The 26753-nt window shown below is 46.5% G+C and overlaps 2 protein-coding genes across 9 annotated transcripts in view; one reads left to right on the forward strand and one right to left on the reverse strand.

Annotated features, from left to right (window-relative positions):
- Nucleotides 1–20838, forward strand: part of fnbp1l (formin binding protein 1-like) — a 50210-nt gene extending 29372 nt beyond the window's left edge. The window contains exons 3-15 of one of the 4 annotated variants that reach the window (XM_048253548.1): nt 612–662; nt 3840–3987; nt 4899–4961; nt 6344–6448; nt 6777–6905; nt 7863–8009; nt 9903–10106; nt 12107–12216; nt 12514–12646; nt 12985–13079; nt 14359–14516; nt 15281–15439; nt 16737–20838. In XM_048253548.1, coding sequence (XP_048109505.1) covers nt 612–662; nt 3840–3987; nt 4899–4961; nt 6344–6448; nt 6777–6905; nt 7863–8009; nt 9903–10106; nt 12107–12216; nt 12514–12646; nt 12985–13079; nt 14359–14516; nt 15281–15439; nt 16737–16744 — 1510 coding nt within the window. In that variant the 3' untranslated portion in view covers nt 16745–20838. Of the gene's footprint in view, nt 1–611; nt 663–3839; nt 3988–4898; nt 4962–6343; nt 6449–6776; nt 6906–7862; nt 8010–9902; nt 10107–10696; nt 10868–12106; nt 12217–12513; nt 12647–12984; nt 13080–14358; nt 14517–15280; nt 15878–16736 lie in introns of those variants that run through there. The other 3 variants (XM_048253550.1, XM_048253547.1, XM_048253549.1) reach the window with 3 other exon arrangements.
- Nucleotides 20839–21054: 216 nt separating this feature from the next.
- The window catches only part of bcar3 (BCAR3 adaptor protein, NSP family member), a 73885-nt gene continuing 68186 nt past the window's right edge, over nt 21055–26753 (reverse strand). For all 5 annotated transcript variants that reach the window (XM_048252631.1, XM_048252632.1, XM_048252635.1 and 2 more), the window contains 6 exons: nt 25562–26478; nt 24596–24711; nt 23988–24159; nt 23686–23797; nt 22533–22739; nt 21055–22335 (listed from right to left, as the gene is read on the reverse strand). In XM_048252631.1, coding sequence (XP_048108588.1) covers nt 22160–22335; nt 22533–22739; nt 23686–23797; nt 23988–24159; nt 24596–24711; nt 25562–26478 — 1700 coding nt within the window. In that variant the 3' untranslated portion in view covers nt 21055–22159. The remainder of the gene's footprint in view (nt 22336–22532; nt 22740–23685; nt 23798–23987; nt 24160–24595; nt 24712–25561; nt 26479–26753) is intronic.

Here is a 26753-nt window from a genome sequence, read left to right on the forward strand (position 1 = left end):
CTGTTTAATAAACCTGTTCTGGGGTGGTAGAACCCGACCCTGTTTAATAAGCACCCAAATCTCTGCTCGTGTTCCTGAAGAGCACTCCAGACGGGTGTATCCCAAACCTAGAAGGGGGATGTGTTCCATTGACCTCATTCTACATTAACAGTACAGGGATGGTGGAGCCTGACGTTGTTATTGGAGCACGGTTGGGGGTTGAAATTGGGGGAGGGAGACGGAATTGCCTCTCCTCCCTGTGTGTCTAAACGCAGCCCTAGTCCTCAGGAGGCATCCTTTCTCATAGAAAACAGTTTTTTTGTGTTTTTGTCCTTATTTTCATTTTTGTGCAGTACGGTAAAAGGTGGTTGAGGCTTTGACCTACTTCTCGACTTCCATGTTTTTAGTCAAACATAAGGGAAACATGGTGGCATTCATGTGTGAAAAGAAGTCCTGTGGTGTTTGTTTCTTGTTCAGCATTGTGTTTTGTGGTTTGATAAGTGCTGAGGGCCAGTTTATGTTGTGTTTTTTGTTTTGGTTGCATTGTGTGTTGCAGTTGTTTTGTGTTCTGTTGTGTGTGTTGCAGTTGTGTTGTGTTATGCCCTGAAAATCTGTCCTTTCGTCCTTCACAGGAACCTGGTGAAGAAATACTGCCCGAAACGTTCCAAAGACGACGAGCCCAGGTATGCTCTCCTGTACTGCCCTCACTCTTCTCCACTCCTCCTGATGGCCCAGACCAATGACTGGAAAAAACAAAATCACCAACCTAAACCCAGTCAGTAGTGAAGCCACTGGAAGAAGCTAAACAATTGGGGAGATTTAACCAAATATAGATAAATTCTGACCAGGGGGCATGGTTTTAAAGACCTCAATAAACAGAGGGTAGCACTGTAGCTGCCTGGCTACTCTAGCTGTTGGCTGCAGCAACTCAAGCGGTAGAACCGATTGTTTCCGGGTATCTTTTTTTCGTACCTTTAGTACTCAGTGACTTGGAGAATCACTCTATGTAAAAAAAAAAATGTCTGGAGATTTCCTTTAATGTGTGGACTATGCCTCCAATTTTGCCAAAGAGGCTGACCAAAGTTGCCCTCATGTCCTCAAGTGACCCTCATGCCCACATATCTTCAGAACGTAAGTGCATGGCGCCATGACGTGCATGCTGTGCATGTTTACTGCAGTCATTGTCCCACACTACCTGCCTCTCCGACCGTCCCAATCTCAATGGCACCCATTTGCATCCCCACCAAAGGCCTTTGAGCCTCATGTGGACAGTCCCAGTGAGCACGCTCCCTCCGTGTCCAGTTTAGAGGAAGACATGTCTCCGCTGGTGGCCGAGACATCAATAAGCTCCTTTACACTTCTGATGGAGTATAATGATCTGTCAACGACAGCGGAGGCAGCAGCTGCCAAAACTGGCCATGGAGAGAGAGAGAGGGAGACTCTTTACAGCCTCCGGGCATGTTTTACCGTCGCCTGAGAGTCCAGGCAGAGGGGACGGAGGGGACCAGGGAGTGACCGCACCAAGCACCCGTCTCGCTAATGAATTGCATTAGACACGCACCATTTGAGCCTCTGTGTGCGCAGCCTAACGGGCATTCCTGGGCGCCAGAGCCCTCTGATGTGTGGGCAGGACCGTGGGAGGGAGAGACGACGGGGGCGGCCTTCAAGGGGATGGTGACGGGGGGGGTGTTGGCTCTGTGTGTGTGTGTGTGTGTGTGTGTGTGTGTGTGTGTGTGTGTGTGTGTGAGAGAGAATACTGTACGTGTATGTGTTTTATATGTTTTTGTGTTTATTCATGTTTATTCATTTAAGTGTGTGTTTGCGTGTGTGTGTGTCGGTTAGAGTCTGTGTATGTCCGTGTGTGTGTGTTGGTGAGAGTCTGCATGTGCGTGAGTGTGTGTGTGTACTGTATGTCTGTGTGTGAGTGTATGTATGTGTGTGTGTACTGTATGTCTGTGTGTGTGTGACTGTGGCTGTGGAGACCTCCCATGCCCCAGAGGGAATTTTCTAATAACGTGAGCTGAGCCTGACCGGGAGGATGGGCTGGTCTGTAGGCCTTTATAATCAACACTGACCTCAATTGTCAGCCACACAACCACACAGCCACACACACCTGCCCTCCTCCCCAGCAGCAGGTAGGGCTTTCACACACTCACTCTCACACACACACACACACACACACACACACACACACACACACACACACACACACACACACACACACACACACAGTATACATACATCACTACATACACACACACTGACACACCACAATATACCACACACACACACAGACACACACACACACACACACACACACACACACACACACTCACTCTCTACTCAAATCTACTTCATACATCGGTACTCTTTTTTCCCCTCTAGGTAACGGTGATGCATTAGATTTGCATTCATTAGATATGCATATTTTTTTTCCTTTGAATAGTGGATATTTTCTTTGTCAGTGTACATAACAGTGATAATCACTAGATCTCTTGTTAGAAGTTCTCATGAAAGATGGAAACATGCTTTGCCTGTGGTTTGCTGTGTTTGTCATGTTTTAGTGTAGCATGAAAAGCTGTCTAGATGTAGCTCTGCGGCTGGACCAAGCTGTGGTGGCCGTGCAAAGTATCCTCCAGGGGAACAGACAGCAGATGGCACAGTTAGGTGCAGACAGAGGGCCCAGGGCTGGAGAGGAGCTATCCAGCAGTTTACTCACTGTGCCTGAGTGCTGGAACTATCCAGCAGTTTACTCACTGTGCCTCAGTGCTGGAACTATCCAGCAGTTTACTCACTGTGCCTGAGTGCTGGAACTATCCAGCAGTTTACTCACTGTGCCTGAGTGCTAGAACTATCCAGCAGTCTGCTTAGTGTGCCTGAGTGCTGGTGGCTCTCATTTAGCAGAGAACTTTTCTGTGGGAGACAGTTTGTACTGTCTTAGATGATCTTCGATGACTCACAAGGCTTGGGTTTCCACAGACATGTAGTATCTGTACCGAAGGTCTCAGTAAATGTACAGTGATTTTATGAAGACTCACACACATATGCTTTCACACACTCACGGTTGTTGATATCTTGTGAAAGCATTTCATTTTGGACTTTGGCCTGTGTTGTGTTAATGGGGACTTTCATAACAAATGTATACAAGAAATATGTCCTCCTGCTTTTGAAGTCTTTTGTGAAAGATTCTGCTACAAGTAAACAGATGTATGCTCTGTTCATGAGTTTATTTACTGATGAAGTCCAGTACATGTCCAGGAATGTGTCCTGTTTGCAGGGGTGGGGTGGTAGAACCGACTTGTTTTGTAATGGTTTCTGGGGGGGTGGTAGAACCGACCCGTTCTGTAATGGTTTCTGGTGCAGGCATGTTCTGTTAATGGGGACTTTTGTCATCGATTTAGTCCATAATGTAGACTCTAGAGGGATATGTTCCGCTTCTGTTCTGGTCTCCGGCGTATGTATATGGGGTATTCGCTGGGTCTAAGAAAGTCAACAATTTAGTAATCTCAATTTTAGGCCTTGAAAAGTCTTAAATACATCCAGATTTTGCATACGAGGTCTTGAATTACAATTATTTATTCAATTGTTTGTATGTATGTATGTATGTATGTATGTAATGTATGTAATGTATGTATGTATGTATGTATGTATGTATGTATGTATGTATGAAAAATGCATTGGTGGCATTCATATTGTTTCAATGATTTGTAGTTCTTTCTTGAGGATACAGGTATTGGTACCCTACAATACAACTACAACTACTACTTAATTTTTAAATTTTTTGTTTCTTAATGTATGTCTTACATTTAAAAAAAAATCTTAGCAGGCTTTTCATAAATTATTCTGATTTCTGCCTACAGGTTCACATCCTGCATCTCCTTCTACTCTATCCTGAACGAGCTGAATGACTACGCAGGTCAGAGAGAGGTCGTTGCCGAGGAGATGGGACACAAGGTGTATGGTGAGCTGATGAAATACTCACAGGACCTTAAGTGTGAGAGGAAACATGTGAGTACACATCACAAATACACACTCATATGCCCACACAGATACTGTATATGCACACACGCATGGTTTAGTGTGTACACAGTTTAGGCCTTTGCTCCCATTGTGGTGAGCCTGACGTTGGTATTGTCAGTAATCCAGCTGTAGATGACCGTAGTGAATGGGAGGGTGTATAGGTCTGTAGAAGGTCTGTGATATATGGAGGGCTTTCAATGGATCAACAATCCTGTTGATGACATTCAGAGACAGGGAGCCACACAGACTGTACACATGTACGCACACACACACACACACATACAGTATGCCCACACAAATACACAAACATGCACACATATATGATCATACATACAGACACACTCACGCAAACAGACTCATGCAAACACACACATACATACACTCATATATACACACACACGCACACACACACACACATACAGTATGCCCACACAAATACACAAACATGCACACATATATGATCATACATACAGCCACACTCACGCAAACAGACTCATGCAAACACACACATACATACACTCATATATACACACACACACACACACACACACACACACACACTGCTCCACGCTCAACCAGAAGTTGTTTAAACTGTCAAGAGAAATTAGGGATGACTATTTTCCTCCTGGAACAGAGTGGTCTGGTTGAGTGGCCAAAACACACATTTAAAAGTACTTGGCCATGATTAATATGGTGACACAACTGTTAAAGCATTCTCCGGAAATTTTCAGATCCAGTCGGCCATTTTTTATGTTTGACTGTTATATGTTTCTCTGTGTATATGAGCATACTGGCCTGTGGCTGTCTGCATTTTTGTATTTATATTCTCTCTCTCTCTCTCTCTCTCTCTCTCCGTCTCTCTGTCTCTCTCTGTCTCTGTGTCTGTTTGTGTTTCACAGCATCTTCAGGAAGGCAGAAAGGCACAACAATATTTGGACCACTGTTGGAAACAGATGGACAGTGTGAGTAACTGAGAGGACTGCGTGTGTCACACACACACACACACACACACACACACACACACACACACACACACACACACACATAATTACTCATCCAAGCACAAACATAAGCTCACTCTCACTGTCACACACACACACACACAATCACACACACACACACATACACTCACAGTTAAATGTGTGATGCTATCTTCAGCTCTTGCCAGGTCTGGAGACCTATGAGCCATTTTGGAGCTGAGCACAGACACACATACACAGATACAAATCCATACACACACTTCACTATTACGCACACACACACTCACACACTCACACGCACACATACACTTACACACACACATTCACACACGTGAATGCGTGTGTGTGTGTGTGTTGCCGTGTCCTGCTCTGTCCGGCTCTGGAGACCCTGTGAGCCTCTCTACGGGCCCTAGCGTTAGCCTGGGCCAGCAGCAGCTGAATCTCCCATCAGACTCTGCCATGCTGTCATGCGTTAGGTATTCCTCTTTGTTGCTCCGCGCCGTGCTGCACTGTCACGTAATGCAGCACAGATGCTCTGGCAGCAGGGTAGCCCCACACTTTTATTTCTTTGCCCACCCCCCACCCGTACGCCATCCACTCTGTTAGTTGCCTGTTTATTTACGAACATTTTCTCCAGCTACTGCCCTGGTGCCAATGATCCAGTCCTCTGGTATGTCAGTGGTTAACTTGGGCTGTGTTCATGTTCTCTTGTTGGGTAACAATCTGGAAGTGAGGATCATCTTCTTTTGACACACACTGTCTGCATAGAAAGACATATAGGTAAACATACTCCTATATACAGTGCTGGCCAAAAGTATTGGCACCCATGCTAAAGTTGACTGAAAAGAGGAATATAAAATCATCTTTTGGAAATTGATCTTAATGCCTTATAAGTGAAAAATGAGGAAATATCTAACCTTTAAGGACACCAATTTTCTTAGTGAATGAATAATGTATCATAAATAAATAAATGTTCTTCCTAAAAAATACAGGGGTCATAAGTATTGACACCCCTATGTTAAATTTCCATAGAGACGGGCAGATTTGTATTTTTTTTAAAGGCCAGTTATTTCATGGATCCAGAATACTGTGCATCCTGATAAAGTTACCTTGGTTTTGAATTAAAATAGTATCATCATATACTTTTCATCATATTTGAGATATATTGGTAAGATTTCAGTTAGCCTATTAGCTGGTTTGATTTGCATTGAGCTCAATGAGCATCAAACCAGCTAATAGGCTAACTGAAATAACACCCATGCCAATCTCTAGGTATGGTGAAGGGTATGTGATGATGTGGGGCTATTTTAATTACACTCCTATACATATAGGTCTTGACGACATGTTACGTGTTTGTCTTCTAGAGCAAAAAGAAGTTTGAGCGGGAATGTAAAGAAGCCGAGAAATGCCAGCTGCTCTATGAGAGGCTGGACAACGACATCAACGCCACCAAGTCAGAAGTGGAGAAGGTGAGTGGCTGCAGTTCCTCTCTCTGCCACTAGTCCTGGGAGCAGCAGGTTTTTTAGTGTGGTAGTGCCAATTTCCAGCCGACATTGGAACGGATGGAGCAGACACGTACCAGAACCAGAATCAGACTTTTTGGTACTGAGCCCAGCTCAAATTTGGCAAACTGAGGGAAATGTTCTGGACTGACATATTTTCTTTGAACTTTTAAATTGGACCCTTTTTGTTTAAACATTCCAAGTGGAGCCAGGTCCAATTCCAGCTCCTTTATGAAATGTGTTGAAATGTGTGGGGTTCTAAAGCTCAGCCTGCGGTTCTTCTGCGGTTCCTCAGGCCAAGGCCCAGCTGTACCTTAGAACACACATGGCGGACGAGAGCAAGAACGAGTACGCCGCCCAGCTGCAGACTTTCAACCGCGAGCAATGGAAACACTTCAACTCGGCAATCCCACAGATCTTCAAGGTGCGCGACCTTCGACCCACCCCTCTCCTATGCCAATTACCTCAAACCTGTGTAAATCACTGCAGATTAGGATGATTTTCCTCTAAAAATGGTCTGATTTCCAGGTCAACTCTCTGTAATGTACGATCATCAGTGTCTGACCAAAATTAGTCTGAACAGGCAGTTTTTTTTTTTTGTAGGCAGTTGGAAGTTGTTGAAATTTCCTTGGTTAAAAAGGTAATCATTATCCTGAAAGCAACCGTACAGCATCCAAAATGCAACTGGGCATATCGACTGCAGCAGTTTCATTTGTCATTGGGATCCCCTTTTTCCATGGTTACCAAAGAAACATGCATCAACATTGTAGACTTTCAAAAGAGAAAAGCTGTGTTTTGTTTTAGACATATTTTGTCTCTGAGAGCAAAACGTGTCCACACACAGGGACTTTCCTTTTGCATTGCTTTGTGCAACTTTTTTGGAAAATTTAAAACATGATTTGTTGTGGCATTTTCAGTTTCTCTGTGTAAAGGACACATCTGTGAATCACTTGGTTTGATCTCTCTTTGCATCACCTTATATAACCTTGGCTTTTAAGAATTAAAAACAGAACTGGATGTTTTTCTTAGACATTTTTAGTTACCCCAGGTAATGAAGCATCTATGAAGTGCTGATTTTCCTAAATGAGAAGTGCTCCTCTTAAGTCTCCGTATACAACTCCAATTCTTAGAAATTAAAAAAAATAAAAGAACATCAATCTGTGACTTCCAGATGTTATTTATTCTTTAGACTCAGCGCATGTTTTCATCTCCTTTCATAGCCTTGGCTTTTATGAAATAAAGACACTTTGCTTTTTAAGGTATTTTGAGATGTCAATAACTCATCACTGATTATTTGTGTCTCGACTCATGCTTTGTGTCCCCTCTGATGACTCGTGTCCCCTCTTGATGACTCGTGTCCCCTCTGGCCTTCCTCCCACAGAACCTACAGGACATGGACCAGCAGCGGACAGTGAAGCTGGGTGAGACGTACCGGAGCTTTGCCGAGGTGGAGCGCCGCGTCGTGCCCATCATCTCCAAGTGCCTGGAGGGAATGGTGTCGGCTGGAAAGGCCGTGGACGAGAGGAAGGTGAGCAATGATTGGGTGGAACGGAAGACACGTTGGAGTGGTTGGGGAGAGACATTGGGTTGGGGGAGCGGGAGTGGGTGGAGAGGGAGAGATGTTGGGGTGGGGAGGGAGAGTGGGTGGAAAGGGAGAGATATTGGGGTGGGTTGGTGGAGGGGGAGATGTTTGGGTGGGTTGGTGTAGTGGGAGATGTTTGGGTGGGTTGGTGGAGGGGGAGATGTTTGGGTGGGTTGGTGTAGTGGGAGATGTTCCAAGGGTGGTGGAGGGGAGATGCCTGGGTGGGTTGGTGTTGGGAGATGTTTGGGTGGGTTGGTGGAGGGGGAGATGTTTGGGTGGGTTGGTGGAGGGGAGATGTTTGGGTGGGTTGGTGGAGGGGGAGATGTTTGGGTGGGTTGGTGTAGTGGGAGATGTTTGGGTGGGTTGGTGGAGGGGGAGATGTTTGGGTGGGTTGGTGGAGGGGAGATGTTGGGGTGGGTTCGTGGAGGGGGAGATGTTGGGGTGGGTTGGTGGAGGGGGAGATGTTTGGGTGGTTTGAGATGTGAAGGAACATCTTGCCACATGTGCAGAGCAGGTGCTGGGAAGTCTTGCGAAGTGTAACAAGACCGTTTTAAACATTTTATCAAGGATGCATCCAGGATGTACTAATGGATAATCTTAACCTAAATGTTTGAATCTTAGTGCTTTTATTCTCCTAAGCTTGTTGGATGTCAAAAGTACACAAATCCAGGTGCAGGCACATAGATATATCTAGGTCTTTCCACCATAATATTTTGAGGTTTTTTTAGGTTTTTTTAGGTTTTTTATGTTTAGCTTTTACGTGATCATCTAGGATAATTGGCTGTATCCAAATCAATGGCTCCAGCCCTGGATGCATGTTTGGCTGTTTATAAGGCTGTTGTGTTGCAGGCCTGCTACGGCAGTCAGAATGGTCCATCTCGATATTTATTCATTTATGCATTTAGCTGATGCTTTTATCCATAGCGACTTACATATGTCTATTGTAGGGGCCAGTCTCCCTGGTGCAATTCGGGATTAAGTGCCTAGCTCAAGGATGCTACGGTGGCAGTCCGGAATCGAACCCATGACTACTGCATGCTAGCCAAGTTCCTTAGCCACTACTCTACCAATATATATACATACACTACCACCTCCCTATATGGATGGAGACCATTGAGCTCAGATGCAGAGACATGACTGGTTTGTCCAGCTATAGAGGGCGTGATGATGTGCTTTTCCTGAGACGTCAGTGCAGCTGCTCGGTGACCTCCATAGAGCCCGACCCAGACGCTGCGCCCGGGCTCACACTCCCTAGACGCTCCTAAAGAGCTTCTCCCCCTGTCCTGAGTCCTGGTCACTGGCTCTACGTCTGCCTGACCTCAGCAACACTCATTCAGCCAACCCGCCCACAGCAGATGCAGTGACCACAGCTGTTTTCCAATCACAATGTGTTCTTAATGTCTTTGACTTAATGCTGTTGTTTTTGTTATTGTTTTGTCATTATTTGTTTGTTTCATTTGTTTTGGTGTACAGCAAAACATAATACAAACCTATAGCCACCCACCCAGTGCTAGGACAAAGGTTGAGTTGTCTGAATTAGACCGTATCTGAGGAGAAGAAAACTCACTGATGAGATGATATTCCTCTCAGTCTAATGAAGTCTAGGGTGGAGTCAGTGTGGGATTTGTTCATCTTGTGTGTTTAAGGAGCTCCCAGAGTTGGTGGGAGCACTTTTCCTAATAACTGTATCCTAACTCTTCCCCAGAGAATGTTCCACATTCATAGCCTGTGTTAGCCATGGTCATTATTTCAAATGAATGTCTGAATGTCTAAATCCACTGTAATGATTTTCTCTCTTTGTTGTTTTTCGGTTTGGTCTGGTTGGTTTTGTTGTTTAAGGATTCAACCATCGTGGTGGAGTCCTTTAAGTCCGGCTTCGAGCCTCCGGGCGACTTCCCCTTCGAGGACTTCAGCCAGAACATCCAGCGCACCGGGTCGGACGGAACCATCGGCACGCCCAAGAACGAGGGCGGCAAACCCGACCCCAAACACTCAATAAGCAAAGCCAAGAACAAGCTCTGGCTCTTTGGTAAAAAACCAAAGGTGAGTCTTGTCTTGTCTTGAGGGGTGTCTTCTCACCCAGATGGGTCCAAAACAGTGTCAGAATAATGCTGTGTTTTTTTTGCCATACACAGCACCTTGAAGTGGGATTCACACAGTGAAGCATAACACACACCAACCCTAAAGTACTTTGACCATCTCTGGCTGTCTGTGCTCTTGTCTCTGTTAATGAGTAACGTGCAGGATCCCCAGTGACGAGTCCACCTGCTGCTTTTGTGGCGCAGTGTTTGACCGGTTGTTGTGTTTCTAATGACCGGTTGTTGTGTTTCTAATGACCGGTTGTTGTGTTGGTAATCGCCGCTTGATTGTGTTTCCCTTTGCCATGGCTGGGAAATGAATCTCGCACATCACAGCTTTGTTAAGCCAGGCGTTGGAGAGAATTTCAGTAAACACACACAAACACACACACACACACAACACACACACACACACACACCGGCACAGCACGCCACTTTATTTGACCTTTTATTTGTCCAACGTGCCGCAGCAGCGGCGGTGGGGAAGTGGCGAAGCGGTGATTGCTCGTTGACCCGCCCTTGTTGTGTTGTGTTGTGTTCTGTTGTGTGTCCCAGCTGCCCCCTCCGTCCCCTCCCCCCGCCCCTCCCTGCCCCTCCTGCCCCTCACTCCCCTCCCGCCCCTCACTCCAGACCCCGCGGGTCCCCACGGAGCGCCTGGTGCAGCGCCTCACAGACATGAGGTCACTCAGGCCCAAGGTGCCCACACTCAGGGCCCTGAGGAGAGGGGTAAGAGTGTGCCGTGCCGTGCCATGCTATGGGCGTGGGCCTGACTCCTGGCCCAGATCCGGCCCACATGTGGGCCACGATTGAACCGGATCGGCTTGAGAGTCAGATGCAGTCTGGATTTGCAGTGATTCCTTCCTTCCTCCTTTATCCTTTCCTCTCTCTCTCTTCTGCTGTGTGACACCAACGCAGGGTTGCTGCCACACTGCTTGAGCGCTAAACGAATGCTGATGATGAATGCTGTGTGTGTGCGTGTGTGTGCATGCGTGTGCGTGTGCGTGCGTGTGTGTGTGTGTGTGTGTGTGTGTGTGTTCATAGCAGAGTCCGAGATGGGGTTTGGGGCTGGGAGTGGTGTTGTGTTGGTACTGCGTTATCCGCCGCTGTGGTTCTCTATAAACTTCTCACAGTTTCCACAGCGTTTGCCCCATTGAAAGCCAATGCTCTGTACGATCATGTGCCTGTTTACCTTCGCCTTGTGCCAACCATGTGACAGTCAGTCATAGATTTAATAGATCCAAAGTAACAACTTCACCCCCCAACCTCCACAGTAGTGTTATATAGTGTGTGTGTGTGTGTGTGTGTGTGTGTGTGCAGTTGTTGATGAAATGAAATGGGATGAAATGTTTTGTGTTTTTGTTTCTCTTTTCGTTTGCCTGCTCTCGGCCACACACACACACACACACACCCACACACTGCCTCTGCAGTGGTCACTGAAGCTGGTGAGTAGTGTGACGTTTGCGGAGAGTAGCCAGTATTTCTAGAATATTCTTAGAGCAGTGACCCCCCCCTCCCTCCCTCCCTTCACTGTGTGCTCTTTAGATGCACTTCACCCTGTTTTATGAGAGGACTCTGTGGTCGGTGTGCTTTTTAATATGTGCAGATTTCCCTCTCAGTTAGTCTGACCCATAGTCTGGTTTGATGGACAGCTCAACATGTGTTTATCATCTTTGAGTCGTATGTGACCCACTATGCATTTCCCCTGTTTATTTTTGGTTTCATCCTATGGTTATGTCACGTTCCAGACTTTGGGAAAGACATCTGTAGCTACATGTGCTTGTCTGTGTGTGTGTGTGTGTGGTGTGTGGTGTGTGGTGTGTGTGTGTGTGTGTGGTGTGTGTGTGTGTGTGTGTGTGTGTGTGTGTGTGTTTTCAATCTGTTCATTGGCACATTTATGGGAAATGAGCTCACTTCTCACATGTGTTTGTGTGTGTGTGTGTGTGTGTGTTTGTGTTCGTTTCACAGGCTCCGACGCTGGAAGACTTCAGCCACCTGCCCCCCGAACAGAGACGCAAGAAGCTGCAGCAGAGGATCGAGGAGCTCAACAAAGAACTGCAAAAAGAAGTCGACCAAAGGTAGACATCTGTACCATCCAAGGAGAACTAGCACTCTCCTGTATTCCGCCATCTGTGTAGGTGACTGTAGTGTAAATGTCCCTGTGTGTACAGTATGTGTGTTAATGTAATCTTCATGTCTGCTTGCATGTGTGTGTGTGTGTGTGTGTGTGTGTGTGTGTGTGTGTGTGTGTGTGTGAATGAATGTAATCTAAATGTGCATGTGTATGAATGTGATCTATATGACTGTGTGTGTGTATTTGTGTGTTTGTACTTGCATATCTGTTCTCATATAGTTTGTGTGTTTGTGTGTGACAGAGACGCACTAAACAAGATGAAGGACGTGTATGAGAAGAACCCACAGATGGGTGACCCCAGCAGTCTGCAGCCCAAGATCTCGGAGACCATGTGCACTATGGAGCGACTGCGCTCTGAGATCCACAAAAATGAGGTAATGCTCCCCAATGACGTCTCCCCAGGTCTTGGTCTTATAAGGCAATTCCTCCCAAAACACACACACACACACACACACACACTACGTAGCACACATCAGCCACACACAAACAGTAGTGTAGCAGAGAGCTGCTCACTAGCACCACCTAGTGGGGGCTGTGTGACGTGTGTGGCTTATGGAATTCTTGTGAGTGTGTCTCACAGGATGTGAGTCAGGATTGAGCTGGACGTTGAATAGAGCCTGAGGGTTTGTCATGGGATAATGTTGGATTTTTTCTCCTTGTGTGTTTGCTCACCCACACACACACACACACACACACACACACACACACGCAGAGCTGGTTGTCGGAGGTGGAGGGGAAGCAGAGCTCCCGCAGTGACCGCCGGCCCAGTGCAGATGTGAACCATCATGCGCCTCACGGGAGAGAGAGGTACGAGAAAACGCACACACACACACACAGACACACACACACACACACACACACACACACACACACACACACACACACACACACACACACACACACACACACACACACACACACACACACACACACACACACACACACACACACTTGCATGACCACAGTCCCACCACAGGAGTCTCTTAGCCATATGGCTTTGTACTCGACTAACATTAGTATTGTACACTATAATACACTGCCTCTCATTGCTCATAACCAACCAGTCCTTTTTTATAACACTAGGTAGTGTTAATCATTAGTTTGTTTAATGCCATGGATCTCTGAGTTGTTAGAAGTAATACCCTGCAAAAGTGAGTGAATCCTCTCGGCTCATGTCTGACAGGTGCCATGCATGAGTAGCATCTCTTCTCATATCTCTTCCGGCTGCTTCAGGCCTGCTTTCTAATGTAATGTACTGTAATTTACTGTATTGCTATTTATCAGCTAAATAAGATTAGCATTCAGTTAATGGAGTCATACTGATGCACTCAGTCAGTACCGGTAAGTTGGACCAAGGAAACTTGGTCACAGAACAGGCTAACGTCGTCCTCCTCACGTCCTCCTACTCACAGTCCACCAACAGTTTTTTGTAGACATCTTCATATAGGAAAATTGAGCTTTGAGAGGTGAGCTGTTTTCAAATTCTTTGAACAGAGGCAAACAAGTCGAACACGTCGAAGTTCAAGGCAAACACGTGTTTCTTTGAACTGTTAAATGTGAATGTTTTTGTGTAAACATTTTTCCAAGTTGGTCAATTTCAACAACAACCCCTTGGTCCATGTATGAGAACTAACTCCTCAGATCATTTGGGAGCGCTTGCAAGCGCTCACGCCAAAACAAACAAAAAACTGTTTGCAAACAGTAGCGGACATTTTCCTTTGTGAATTTGAACCCACGTCAGGCTTTCGACTCTTAAGGTGATGATCCATGAGGCAACTGTTTGAGCAATGTTAAAGGGCAACTACATAACTGGTTCCATGTGTTCTGATTGAATGATCATGACAGTTTGCCTACTAATTAAGAAAGAAATGTTGCCCAGTGTCAATATGGATATGCTAGAACCGCAATACTCAGGAACACTGCCCAGCAACAGTGCTCCAAAAGCTGCCTCATGCATCATCAGAATAAGAGTTCAGAGGTTCAGATGCTCTATGAGCCTTGTTGACACTGACATTAAAAATACCAGTTGGGTAAAGTGTGTGTGTGTGTGTGTGTGTGTGTGTGTGTGTGTGTGTGTGTGTTTTAGCCCCGAGGGTAGTTACACAGATGACCCCAGTCAGGAGCACCGCAGCCCCCCTCAGCCGGACCCCCACGAGTTTGACGACGAGTTTGATGATGATGACCCACTACCAGCCATTGGCCACTGCAAAGCACTCTATGCATTTGATGGTAAAAACATAAAAAGTGTGTGTGTGTGTGTACGTACGCCCACTCAGTTCACATACATATCACTTACACACCAACCAGCACACACTGTTCTCTGTATACACACACACACACACAACACACACACACACACACACACACACACATATACACTTACAGATACAACAGACCAAAAATTCATTATGGATGCCTTAGAGACTTTAGATTTTCATCACTAGGGCACTGTGCAGAAGGCAGTTTTAATGCCTTTTGTATTGTGTGTGTATATATATATATATATATATATATATATATATATATATATATATATATATATATATATATATATACTGTACATCAGATATTATTTGGTGTTATGCTTGGTGTTTGTGTTTTTTATGGATATTTGATACCCTGTAACCCTGTAAAAGTGAAGCGTCATAGAAATGGTTATCTTTGTCTTAGTGAAGCGTCATAGAAATGGTCATCTTTGTCTTAGTCATAGAAATGGTTATCTTTGTCTTAGTGAAGCGTCATAGAAATGGTCATCTTTGTCTTAGTCTTGACAAGTTGCTGAATGTCACACAAGATGGCGCTCTGACATAGTCACCCTCGGGTTTACTCTGTGCTGTTTTCCCTTCCTCTATCTCTCTCTCTGTCTCTCTCTATTTCTCTCTCTCTCTCTGTCTATCTATGTCTATCTCTCTCTCTTTCTCTCTCTCTCTCTCTGTTTCTCTATGTCTATCTCTCTCTCTGTCTCTCTCTCTCTCCCTCTCTCTCTCTCTCTCTCGCTGTGTGTCCAGGTGCAAACGAGGGCACGCTGGTGATGAAGGAGGACGAAGTGTTGTATGTGATCGAGGAGGACAAGGGCGACGGCTGGACGCGTGCGCGCAAGCAGAGCGGTGAGGAGGGCTACGTGCCCTCCTCCTATGTGGACATCACGCTCGAGAAGAACAGCAAAGGTGCCGTCACCTACATATGACATCACACATATGACTTCAGCGTGCAACCACCCCCTCCCCATCCCCCACCCCCGATCATCCTCACCATGTTGGGCCCAACAAAGGCTTAGGGTCTTGTGGATTGGCCTCGCAGTTGTTCACTGTGTGAGCGAAGGGACAAACACGTTTCGTAGCGATGACTAAACTGGACCTGCATGCGTCCAGTGCTGTAGAGACTGACCCCTCCGTATTCCTGGAAGGGAGGATGTCTATGATAGCAAAAACTGCATGGTCCACAAGAACTCCGATAGAGTGTCTGATCATTTTTATCCATGACGTTTGACGTGATTTTAAATGTACCTTTTTAAAATCTGTCCATAAAATGCATTTGGTTGATTCTGGAGTTGGAAGTGGAGCTCTTTTCAGATCAAACTTGTATATAAAAACTCATAGGATGTTTGTTTGTTTTTTGTTCTTTTTGTTCTTACTGTATACATTTATTTGTCTCAATATTTCCAGATATTTGTCTTCTCACCGGGGTACCTTGATTCTTTATCTTTCGTACTGTCTATCAGCTAGGCAAACATTGATGCAGTATAATGTCCTCAATTGAATGACCAGCTGACCCAGGTTCATCTTACCTGCTTTGAGGATATAAGGATTTATCTCAAAATGGGCTCGTCCCGGTCCAAAAGTAATATTTAATTGAAGTTTTTGTGGGGATTCAAACACTGATGCTCCCCTGTTTGTGCCCAAAGCAGAGACACGTCAGCCTTAACTGCAGTCCTGCACTCTCTGCAGAACGTAGCGTACTGTAGCTGTGAGCTCCTCTTGTGACAGGTTGGTGAGGAACTGCTGGTTGGCACGTGCCCTGGCACGCACAGATGGACATTGTGCGATGACAGGTGGCACATGGGGGACTCCCTGTGTGACGAGTTCTGTTCAGGGGGGTGTCACTTCAATCTCCTGTGTCTTCTCTCTCTCTTTCTCTCTCCCTTTCACTCACTCCTTCTGTATGTCTGCCTTTTCTCTTCTTTCTTTTCTTTTATTCTTTTCTTTTTCTTTTCAGTCTTCTCTCCCTCCTGTTTCTCTTCCTATCTATTTCTTTCCCTATTCTCTCTTTCTTTCTCTTTTTCTTCCTGTCTCCTATCTCTCTCTCCTTCCCTCCCTCCCCTCCTCCTTTCTTCTTCCTCTCTCTCTCTCTCTCTATTCTGCTCAATGGGTCAGTAACTGGTTCTCTCTTCTCTCCTCTGTGTATGTGTGTGCGCGTGTGTGTGTGTGTGTGTGTGTGTGTGTGTGTGTGTGTGACTGACTCCAGGTTCCTGAGTGGAGGTGGTGGGGTGTGTGTTGGTGAGGCATTTTGGTGGAGGGCGCACACGGCTCTCGCTCTTTAAGGGGGGTGGGGTGGGTTGAGGGGGGTTGAAGGAGCGTTGGCAGGACGAAGGAGTGGGGTGGACGATGATGAGAGGACAGGGAAGAGGTAGCAGAGGAAAGAAAGCCCCTTAGACAAGCAGGAAGCATGTTTGCATGCAAATCCATCTTTCACTTTGACCATCCACCCTTCCATTCCTCTAGCAGCACCAGAGACGTCTAGAGAGAGAGAGAGAAAGAAAAGAAAGAAAGAAAGAAAGAAAGAAAGAAAAAAAAGAAAGATGGAAGAGAGCAAGAAACAAAAGAACTGGGGTGGGAAGGGGATGGGGGTGTTTTCTTAAAGCTCCAGGTAGGAAAGAATCAGAGTCGTCATAAATCATCCTTTGCAAAGTCCAGCATGCATTGCTCTTCATCTCCTCTCCAGTGAATGCGTCTGGCCCCCCGGCCATCCATGGCGTCCTCCAATAACAGCCTGCCTTATAGCTTTTATCTGCTGCAGCCTCCCCCTGTGTCCAGCCCACGCTGGGGGTGAGATACCAGCCGTCCTGCCTCTGCCATTCTGTATGCTCACTGTGTCTTCCTCTGCTCGTGCCTGAACACTGTGTCTCTTTTACCCCGCAACCCTCCCAGACAACTCTGTCTGGGCATCTCCAGGTCCACTCCTGTCCACTCATGTTTTCTCATGTCATGACTCTTCCTCTTTTCCTTTCTCTTGTCATGAATGCTTTGGTCATGTTTTAGTTTTTTCTTATGTTACTGTTGACCCGTTGCCTTGCCGACGCCACCATCTTGAATGTTAACACCATGTCATGTAACCCCACGCCATCGCATCGCATCGCATCGCATCTTTGCTGTTCACCAGACGCTCCTGAGTCTCTAGAAGCAGATCAGGAGAGCAGTAGCCACTGCTGACCCCAAAACACCCCCCTCTCCCTTCTCCAACCCCACCTCCCCCTCACTGCGCCAGTGCTGCAACCAGTGGAGGACTTCTGCAGTACCATCCCACACCACCAGAGGGTGCTCCAACACCGAGCAGCAGCAGCAGCAGCACCAGCACCAGGTGGTCTGGAGGTCCTCAAGCGTGGATGATGGAGAACTCCCAGTCCCCTTCCTCTCCACACAAAGAGAGCGCTGACCGCAGATCCACACTGACCAACACAACACCACTGTCTACAGCCCAGCCCAGCCCAGCCCAGCCCAACCAAGCTCAGCCTAGTGCCTTGATGTTGTCCTAACCATGTTCAAATGGATGAGGTGTGGAGTGAATATCAGTCCATCTCTTGCTCCACTCCTCACCACGAGGGCGGGGGGGGGGGGGGGTTTCAGGTAGGGGGAGATGGAATGTTGTCACCCGTGCTCCCTCCCCCAACCATGCCCTATGTTTGGTGCCCCCTGCTGGCGAATGGCAGAGAAGCCCTTCCCATCTCTTTTCAACTCTTGCAATATCACAGGTGCTTGGCAGATATAAACACACACACACACACAGACACACACACTGGTGCTCACGACTGCTTCCCCAAACCAGTGAACCGCAATCATCAGAATAATATACATATTTTCTAAAGTGTCTGTTTATCGTGAATGTGATCATTTTTTTGTTATTTTTTGTTATTGTTTTGAAATCTGCATACACAACTCATGCATATGTGCACAGCAAGGTCGCCGTGCTTATGCCTGTAAGGTATGTTTGATTTGCCTACTCTGATTTTATACATTACGGAAATCATTTTTAACCTTCTCTCATTCCATACTGAATGTGTTTTTTATCTTCATGACTTTTTAAATGGGGGGGAGGGGTGCAATAAGCAAGCATTTTTCACCTCTCATGATTGTGCTGTTAGCCCATTGTAACCATGCTCTTCTGACTAGAGACCTGGTCTTGACTAATGCACTTTTTTACCCTATAGCATTTGAAATAATAATGAATAAATTAATGAATGATGTCGTTCCTTTATGCTACCTTTTTATTGCTTCTTTCCTTTTGTAAAAATGTACAGTCCAGGCAGCAGTGACCACTATGGTATGGGATGTCTTGAAAAGAGGAATAAATATTTCAGCTTCCTCCCCGTCCCTTGTTTTGACCCTTTTGATACTCTATGCTGTGGATACTTTTGGGAAAGGACGTTTAAAAAGAGACGCTTGTATTTAAAAGATTTCAAACTGAATAGCCCCCACTGCTGCCCGTTACGGTCTCCGGAGACAGAGGAGTGTGTTGGATGCAGCAGGTTGTTGGATCCCACACAGAGCAACCCAGTCTCAGCTGGATCCCTCAGACTTAGATTCAAATCTCAGCCTGATCCAGCTGACTGTATGGTTCATCTGGACTGGATCTGGCCGATATACACCATGTGAGTCAGATCTGGTAGATTCGCAACAGATCTGCTTTGAATTTCCAGCAGATTCACACCAAATCTGCTTTGAATTTCCAGCAGATTCACACCAAATCTGCTTTGAATTTCCTGCAGATTCACACCAGATCTAGGGGTGTGACCTCTAAACAGACAGCTCTGAAGCTGATGACTTACAAGAAAACGTCTTGAGCACTGTTGCTGGGCAGTGTTTCTTGAGTATTGTTGTTCAGAAACATTCCCATTAAACCTTGTTTTCTGGAAAACTTTTATCATCAATAGGCAAATTGTCCTAATCATCCAGAACACATGGAACTGGTTATGTGGTTGCCCAGCAACATTGCTCAAAATGTGGCCCTATGTGTCATCACCTTGAGAGGTTCCCCCTGCTGGTGGCCTGGTCCTGGCTGTGTCCGTTCAGGATTTTCAGACTCAGGCGTCTGGAGGATTCCGTCCACTGTACGCTGTACTTCTTCTCCAGACAGCGCAGGGGCGGCTCCTCTGACCTGGCTGACCTTTGACCTTTTCAATGAATATTGAAAACTGACACATCTCCTATCCTTTCCTACCCTTCTTTCTCATGGCATCAGGATTGTTTTGTTTATGTTGAATGTGAAGCTGCTGATGGATGTGTAAAAGGTGTTTGTATGTGTGTGTGTTATGGATTTCTTATGAAAAGCTTTTCTGGGGCCTTTTTTATTTCTTAAAATGGAGTCTAATAGTGGAGACCTTGTCTTGGGTAGCAATCATCACTACTGTGATTGTGATTCAGCCACTGTTGGTTGGTTCCTGGCAAGGTTACTTTTGGTGGCTCGTGCCTGTTATTTTGGCGTAAGTCAGATAGACTACAGACAGTATTTAGCGACTTCAGTGTCGTGCAGGTTGACTTGGTTAATACATCCAGTTAAGTGTTGACATACATTTCACACAACCCGACTGTACCAGAGTGCATTAAGGTGGTAATCCAGTGCTGTCTCATTGTAAAAAAACCTGACTTATAATCACTCCTTGTGTTTGTTTTTACCAAACTTCTTTTCAAGAACAAGTTGCTGCAGGTGTGGAGAAAGTAGTGGTTTGTGAAAGTAGGTTACTGTTGCCCCTTACTCTGGCATCTCATTCTGGATGTGTATATTCTAACAATGATGCCCCTTTGAGCAGAGGCTGTAGTGCTCCAGGTTAGATACCATGCTTCATGTAAAACACTAACTAATCCTGCAGAGGGCGCTCTTGTGACAAGAGCCATGCTGGTATACAACTATTAATATCATCACCATCTTAATTAGACAAATTCATCAATGGATTTAAACAGCAGTAACAGGCCATTTTCACCATCATCGAGCATTGTGCATATCTAAACAACTCATCGATGCATTGTAACTATTATCTTACTGATTCTACTTGTATGTACTGTTCCCTTACCAAACCACTTTGAGAGGCCTGTCACCCAGTCACACTCGACCTCTGGGAACAGGATCATCACCCCCGGTGGACAGACCAACTTTGACAACCGCATCTCGGACCACCGACGACCATGTTTTTTTGTAGTTGATGTTGAAATGTTCTGAAATTCAGTTGGATGGCAGTACTTCCATTATCTGTGCTCTCGTGGGCATGTTTCCTTATACGTTTTAATGTTGTGACACATGCCATTCATCCTGTTCTCTTTCAATACATTGTTCTAATAAATTGTACCTAAAAGTCTGAGTCCTATTCCTTCTTTGCCACACCGCAACTTCTGTCAGCCATGTAATCTTTACGGTGCTATCTCAGCATTCTCATGTATGGATTATTTATTTATACAATAGAGTAAAGCACACACTGTTCTTCAAAATCGTTATGAATTCTGCTTTTCTCTTGGTCATGTTTTACAAAGCATCTGTCTGGTGATTTCGAGCGACAAAACTAAATCCACCAATCAGTTGTTCACCTAGTTTATTACCAAATGCGTTTTGGAACATATGGCTTTGCAACAGGATTTTAAGAAGGAACCTCCTGAACATTAGAAGGATATAGGAGTTAAAAAGTAGTTTTATTTAAACCTCTGTTGATCTATTCATGTCGCAATACTCCATATAAAGATATTAAAATTATTACGAGGCTCTATTTACAAGTCAATAATATTAAAAAGGAAATATATTACAGCCTTGCATTAACATGCTTACGTTATTAACCAACATATTTACACCTTTGTATGTGAGGTCGACACAACCTACTGAAGCACAGCAAACACCAGATGAATATTTCATTTCACTGGTGAAACACGAAAGTTAATGTGCAAACAGTACTCTTCAAAACCTGCAGAGAAGACTGCTGAGGGAAAAAAAGCAGAATTGCACCAGGAATCCAGTGGGTTTTTCTAGCAGGCTTAGGCCTCGCTTTAGCGCTTTGTATCCATGTCCATTTGGTTTCTTTAGTATAGTCATGCGCTCACCTGCCTGTTTCTGTACTACCCCTTCTTAAGAGGCTAATACTACTACGTTCTTGGCATTAAAATTGCTGTGTTCAACACATCAACACTGAGATACAACATCCATACCAGAGTTCCATTTTTACATGAACACTTTTCAAAAGTCCAGTCCTCAGAGGATCTGGAAGATTCCTGTCCCATGTAGAGTCCAGGTCTGCTCCAGGTCCACTCATCAAGTGGTGTTCCACTACTCTTCTACTAGAGGTGCGTAGAGTCCTTTGTAACACCAGGCTTTTGATGAAGTGGTGTTTTGCTGCTCTTCAACTCAGCTGTGCCTTGGCAACAACTGCCTCTCATCACCCATCTGTTCAGACGTAGATCGAGACCAAGTCTCCTGAACACTGTACAAACACACATGTGAGTCTATGTCCAGAGGCATTCTGGGAAAAGTGCACCTCCATCAGCCTCCATGTGAATAGAGACCTGAGGCTGGTCTGTCCTTCCGTGAGCCTGGCCTTAATTACCGAATCAACGTCCATTTATAGGCCACAATAAACTGTTCATTAGCAGACGTATAAAGTCCAGTTGCAGTCCGCATGGGACCGACCAGAGCGATTAGAGCTCCGTGTGTTTGACCGGCGGCTCCAGCTTTCTGGACAGGGCCGTGAGAATGAGGTTGAACTTGTCGTAGCGCTCAGCCTGGTTGACGGCCGCACCCCGGCTGCCCCAGAGCAGACGCAGCTGGAAGTCCGTCCTGAAGATCTCCAGCAGGTCTGCGTCCGCCTGGAAGTCTACGAAGGAGGAGGGGGAGGGAGGAAGGAAGGAAGGACAAGCCAGGTCAGGAGGGGTCCAGTTGAGTTCAGCCAGCTTAATTTGGTTTTTAATTTCCCTTCTGTGTTTGCATGCATAAGAGTGTTACCTTAAATCACATGCTTGATTGTGTGTGTGTGTGTGTGTGTGAGTGAGTTTGCATGCATAAGCTCCTTACCTTGCAGCACTTTCTTTGCATTGGCGGTGTAGAAGTCTGCATTGTGTGCCATGGCGCGCGCCTCCTCTAGGTGGCGCAGCATGATCTCGCAGCCCTGGTCGTTGCTCTCCCACAGCTCCATGCCCTCAAAGGCCACGGCCGGACGCTCCATCAGGGTCAGCAGAGGCAACAGCAGGGGGACGGTGGTGCTGCTCAGGGGCACGTCCACTACGAAAGGGCAAGAAGGAGAGAGAGGGGCAGATGGTTGGAGGAGGATGGACAGAGATGGAAAGATGGATTATATTTCTTTTATTCCTATATTTTTGTTTTTACTACTGCTCCATTTCCAATATTTTTCCATTTTTATGTACTACACTTTGTTGTGTGGTTTGTCTGCCAAGTGCATTGCTTTGGCAATACGGTTAAAGAGTCTTGCATGCCAGTGAAGTTTTAATTTCGAGAGAAAGTGAGGTGGAAAACAGACAGAGTGGCACAACCAGAAGAGAGAAATAAAGACAGGGAGAGAAAGAAGTGAGGAGGGAGGGACAGACAGGAAGAAGAAGTGAGGAGGAGAGATGGGGGAGAGGAGAGAGAAGAAGAAAGAGACAGAAAGAAGATGGAGAGACACATCACAGAGATGGAGGGAGGGCAAATGATGGAGATGGACAGACAGAAAGAGAGAGAGCGTTTGGAGGGTCAGATCAGATGTTTATTTGGGGACCCTTTCAACTGTTGCTCATTACATGATGTCATCGTATCAGACAGCAATAGCAACCGAGCTCCACAACTATGACTGTTCTTTCCAGCATGGCAGCTTCAAACACTTGAAGAGAAAAGCCACACTAAGAATAGACAGTGATGCCATTCTTGGCAGGGTCACTGAAATCCACCCTGTTCCTGTTTTCAGAGTGCAACACACCCTGCTTTATTTCACTATGCCTGACCTCTTGCGTAAGAAACAATCTCTGGCTCTGTTTATGGTGAGGCTCTGTTACCTAATGAATGTTTTGAGTTTCAAGGGGTCTAGAGTTACCATCATGCACTGTACATAGTAGGCAACTTGGATATCGAGCTGCACGGGCTATTTTCCAGTTCTCTAAAAGCATGTCATACTGTATGTTGGCTATTTTTGCCTTCTGCCCTCTGGTGTGACGCTGGAGCAGCGCTAACTCACCAGTGCCCTCGTACAGGCCTTTGTAGAACGGCTTGAGAGACTTCTCATAGATGATGGCCATCTGAGTGTACTTCCTCCTCAGGATGGTCCACGTGTGGTCCAGCCTTGTGATCTGTGAAGAGGGAAGAGGTAGAAAGAAACGAAGAGAGCGCAGGAGAGGGAGAGAGAGAAAGAGAAAGAGAGAGGGATAAGAAAATGAGGGTCAAAACAGAGTGGGTGCAGTCTTAGTGAATTCCTCTGTTCACAAACAAAAGGCCAAAAGCGTGTGTGTTGTGAGATCCGGCGCGGTGCATGGCTGCTACCTGGGGCATGTCCAGGGCCTTCATTATGGAGGAGAAGGCAAACAGGTCCCCCATGGCGTCCTTCAGCTCCAGGGCCACCAGGATGATGCGGTTGAGGGTGGCGGCTCGCTCCTCCAGGCTTCCTGTGCAGCCCAGGATGTCGACGGCTACTGCTATAGCCATGGTGTGGTGCCTAGGAGCCAGGGGACAGAGAGAATCTTTTCATTTCAAAAATCCTTTTACAGTCATTAAAAACCTACCAACAGAGAGAGAGAGAGGCAGAAAGAAAGAAAGAAAGGGGTAAGAGAGGGAGTGGGGGTAGAGAGAGATTCTAATGACTTCACACATTAAGATCGTCTGATCCCCTACACCATATTTGTGTGACTCGTTCTACTTAATGGCTTCGGTAATGAAGGTCAGGGGAAGTTGTATGCCATTGTTCCTGTAATCAGGGCTGGATAAAACTAGAATTCTCTCTGTCTCCTTCTCTGCTCTCTCCTTCTCTCCTCTCTCCTGGAACAGTCCAAAGCAGCTTATTGTTGAGCTCTGTTGTTCTGAAGGGCAGACCACTCAGTTATGTGTCACAGAGTTTGTGTGTGTGTGTTGCTGTCATTGCTGTTGGTGTTTACCTTTCCATCAGGTCTTGACGCAGTTGCCTTCCATGTGGGAGGGTCAACAGCTCTAGGCCAGAGGTCACACCCATTTGACCCTTCATCTCCTCGGAAACGTTAAGTGTCCTGGCAACCTGTTGGCGACATATTTAGAACAACCTTAGACTAACCCCAAGCACCTAACATCACTTTTAGATACCCCCATCGTTATGTAGCAGAAATGTCTGGCCTGAAATATCTGATCTGAAATGCATGTTACAAAAATAGTCTTTAAAAGCTTCTAAAAATGATTTTACTCATGTGCCTGAAAACAGGAAGTGTCCTCTGACACTTTCTGACCCATTCTATTGAGAGATCGGAGACATTATACTCATAATTACATTTCAATGATCCGCTCCATTACAGTACGAGAATAGCCTTTTTATGGACACTTCAGCAGAGTGGCACTGGACTAGCACGCTAATACTACAATACAGCTGCATGAAACAATCGGTAACACTTTACTTGACAGTATCGACATAAGAGTGACATGACAATGTCGTGAACACATGACACTGTCATGACACATGAAACCTAACCCTAACCTCTAACCCTAATCCTAACCTTAACTTGTTATGACAAAAACCAAATGTCACTTAATAACAGAAGCGTTATGTCATAAACGTTTATGACTTGTTTATGAAACGTTCATGACAGTGTCATGTCACTCTTATGTCCACACTGACCATTAAGCATCATGCAAAACACCATTTTGCTAACAAATGTCCAGCTACGTCAACAAGGCTGATCCTCTACCCCTAGTGTGCTAACAAATTTATTGAGAAGCTCAGGAGAGAACCTCTACCAGTAGTGCTTGTCTAGTACACTTAAAATGTTCTTTTCCTGTCAAGCCAAAAGCTGGTCCTCTACTAGTAAAGTGGAGTTAATGTCTGAAGTGCGATGAGGCTTGTAACGTATGAGAAGTGATGAGTGTGTGTGTCTCACCTGACAGTCTGCCAGCAGGAGGTGTTTGGCGATGACACGGTGGTCCTTGCTGACCACCAGCTCTTTGGCTCTCTTCAGCACAGTCATCTCCAGCGGCTTGTTCTCCGCCATCGGCAGCAGACGGAACGTGGTCTCGCCCGGCCGGAACTGCGACTCCGTCTCGAACACCGGCCGCCGGAACCTGAGTCTCAGCTTCTCCTCGGCCAGCTCGTCCACCTCCGTCCCTCCACCCCTCCCGGTGCCGTCTCGCTCCGGCTGTTGCCGCCGGTCATCTTCCGCCTCCTCTTCTTCCTCCGCATTGAACTCCTCGTCGTCCTCGCTGCCGTTCTCCAGGGCCTCGATGGCGTGGTGGTAGGAGCTGCGGTCCAGTTTGGCCGTGCCATCACTGCCCGCGCTGCCGCCACTGGTGGTGCTGGTGCTCCTCTGCTCCTCGTCTCTCCTCAGTCTCTCCACGTAGCTGCTGCTGCTGGTGTTGCTGCCCAACGTGCCACTGCTGCCGCCACCAGCGGGCAGCTGCCCATTGATCCGCTCCCAGTCCGCCTGACCACAGGGGCTCAGCTCGCAGTAGTTCACCTCGGCGCTGTAGGGAGCCATCTGCTGCTGCTGCTGCTGCTGCTGGATCATCAGGAGGAGATGCTCCTTCTGCGGCTTCTGTGGGGGCAGTGGGGGCGGGGGGGTGAGGTGCAGCAGGCGTGGGGACCGTGGGATGCCTGTGGCGGGCACCTTGCTGGGTTTGGGGGGCGGCTTGGGGCACAGCTGGCTGTCCGAGCCGCGGATGGCCTCCCCAGCCCGCAGCTCCAGGGGCATCTTCCGCGGCACGGTCGGGCTCAGGGCCGGCTCGCTGCCCGTCCGGAACACTGGGGACTTCGGGCTGGGCTGCAGATCCATGTGGGGAAGCTGGACCTGAGGTCTAGAACCTGCGGATGAAGGATCACAGAGTTCTTTAACATTCAAGAGGAGAACCCCCTACAGGAAGGTCTTTGGGTTATTTTGAGGTCAGAGTCCTAATCTTGCTCCTGGACCCCCTGCTCTGCCTCTTAGCCTGTTCAGTATACCTGACGGCTCTCTTGATGAGATGATAGCATTATCATGCATACAGTACTTTGCTGACTTACATAACATCATGTGTGTGTTTTTCCCTCCATAATAACATAATGTATAGTAATTCTGTAACCCTGCTTCCCATGTCAAG

Source organism: Alosa alosa, chromosome 9 (genome assembly GCF_017589495.1).
Source record: "Alosa alosa isolate M-15738 ecotype Scorff River chromosome 9, AALO_Geno_1.1, whole genome shotgun sequence".
Classification (NCBI taxonomy): domain Eukaryota; kingdom Metazoa; phylum Chordata; class Actinopteri; order Clupeiformes; family Clupeidae; genus Alosa; species Alosa alosa.